Source organism: Emiliania huxleyi (genome assembly GCF_000372725.1).
Source record: "Emiliania huxleyi CCMP1516 chromosome Unknown EMIHUscaffold_1320, whole genome shotgun sequence".
In the NCBI taxonomy this organism is placed as follows: Eukaryota; Haptophyta; order Isochrysidales; family Noelaerhabdaceae; genus Emiliania; species Emiliania huxleyi.
The window spans coordinates 1-1,536 of NW_005201268.1; the positions used below are offsets into that span (position 1 = coordinate 1).

The 1,536-nt window shown below is 67.8% G+C and overlaps 1 protein-coding gene across 1 annotated transcript in view; it reads right to left on the minus strand.

The window, feature by feature from the left end:
• Positions 1-1,262: 1,262 nt before the first annotated feature.
• Positions 1,263-1,536, minus strand: part of EMIHUDRAFT_252364 (hypothetical protein) — a gene marked incomplete at both ends in the record, with an annotated part of 1,125 nt that continues 851 nt past the window's right edge. Inside the window, one exon of the mRNA XM_005788722.1 lies at positions 1,263-1,499. Within this exon, the coding sequence (XP_005788779.1) occupies positions 1,263-1,499 (237 nt within the window). The remainder of the gene's footprint in view (positions 1,500-1,536) is intronic.

Genomic DNA, 1,536 nt, shown 5'->3' on the forward strand with positions numbered 1-1,536 from the left:
GCATCATCGGCGCGGTTGTCGCCGCCGCGAGGGGCAGCAGCAGCGAGCAAGGCGCGGGCGCGTCGCTGGAGAAGCACTTTGGGGGCGACGCACTGCCGCCCCTCGCGCCAGTCGAGCCCCTGTGGCTGCATAGCCTTACCCTTGTCGATGGCACCAGTCTGACCGCCAGCGAGCAGTTGGACGGCGAGGTGCCGGCGCAGCGAACTGACGCGGAGACAGCCATCGAGCACGCGGTGATCCGCACGGCTCAGACCCCCATCGACGAGTTCGTTCGCGCTCTCGACGCTGACGTCTCGTTGTCCGGTGCCACTGCGGATGATGGGCATGGAAGCGCAGCCGGAGAGGGTGAAGGTGTTTACGAGAGGATGCGTGTGCGCGAGGGTCTCGCCACGCTGTCGCTGACGCCCCCAGGGCCCCGTGTTTCACGCTTATAATACGCTAGATCGCATGGCGCAAATACGTGACGGGGGGGCCTACGGGGAGGCTGTGCGGACGGCACGACGGACAATCGACGGGCTGGGACAGGGGCGAGAGCTCCCGTCGGACACGGCTTGGCTCACGACGCTCTCGGTGATAGGAGGGATGGTCCCGGAACCCAGCGCGCGGGCCGTCAGACGGGAGGCAGAGCGGGTGGCCGAGGCGAGGGGCAACATAGATCCGGCGGGGGCCAGGTCGACTGTGACCCGCGAAATCACAGCAGGCTGCGCCGACGCCGCCATGGCAATATGGGAGACCGTCAGCCAGTGGCGCACCGCGAACGGGCAGTCGTCATGGACCGGGGGTGTGGCGGGCGACGACGAACGCGAGGAGCTGGATTGGGAGGTCTCCGACTACGAGCTGGAGGGCGAGGAGGATGACCAGCCCGACGAGATGACTGTCGACTCCGGCGAGGGCGGCCCGGCCGATGCGGCAGATGGCGAGCCACCCGACGGGGAGGACGGAAGTGGTGACGAGAGCGAGGGCCAGGATGGCTCGGGTGGGGGGGGGGGCCGGGGGCCCGCGCGGTGCCCGGGAGGGCAGGACGCCGCGGATAGCGGCGGTCAGAGCGCAACGGACAGCGAGGACCTAGTGGGGGGGGGGGATCCCCCCCTCCAGTGCACGACGTGTGTCGCTCGCCTTGAGCCGGCGCGAACACACAATAACAACCCTCCCCCTCTCCCCAAACAGGCTTCTCGGAATGTGGAGCCTGGTGGACACCCTCGGGAGGGAATGGGCAACGAGGCTTCGAGCAACCATGGGCTGGGGCCGAGACGGATTCCCGACTAGGGCAGTGGGGGAATGCCCCCTTCCTCCTCGTAGTACTCGAACGAGCCGGATTCCCCGCCCATTAGTCCTCCTCCCGTTGCTGTCATAGCTGAGTTGATGATGGCGGTGACGTCGAATTGGGTGCTGCCCGACGCGTCGAGCGAGGCCCAAGCGCCACCGGACGTCTTGGTGGCGACGGAGCAGCAGCAGCAGGCCGCAACCCGCGAGTAGTTCTTGTCCGAGCCGCCTGAGCCCTTCGCCATCGCTGCCATGTTTGTGATCGCATGGACG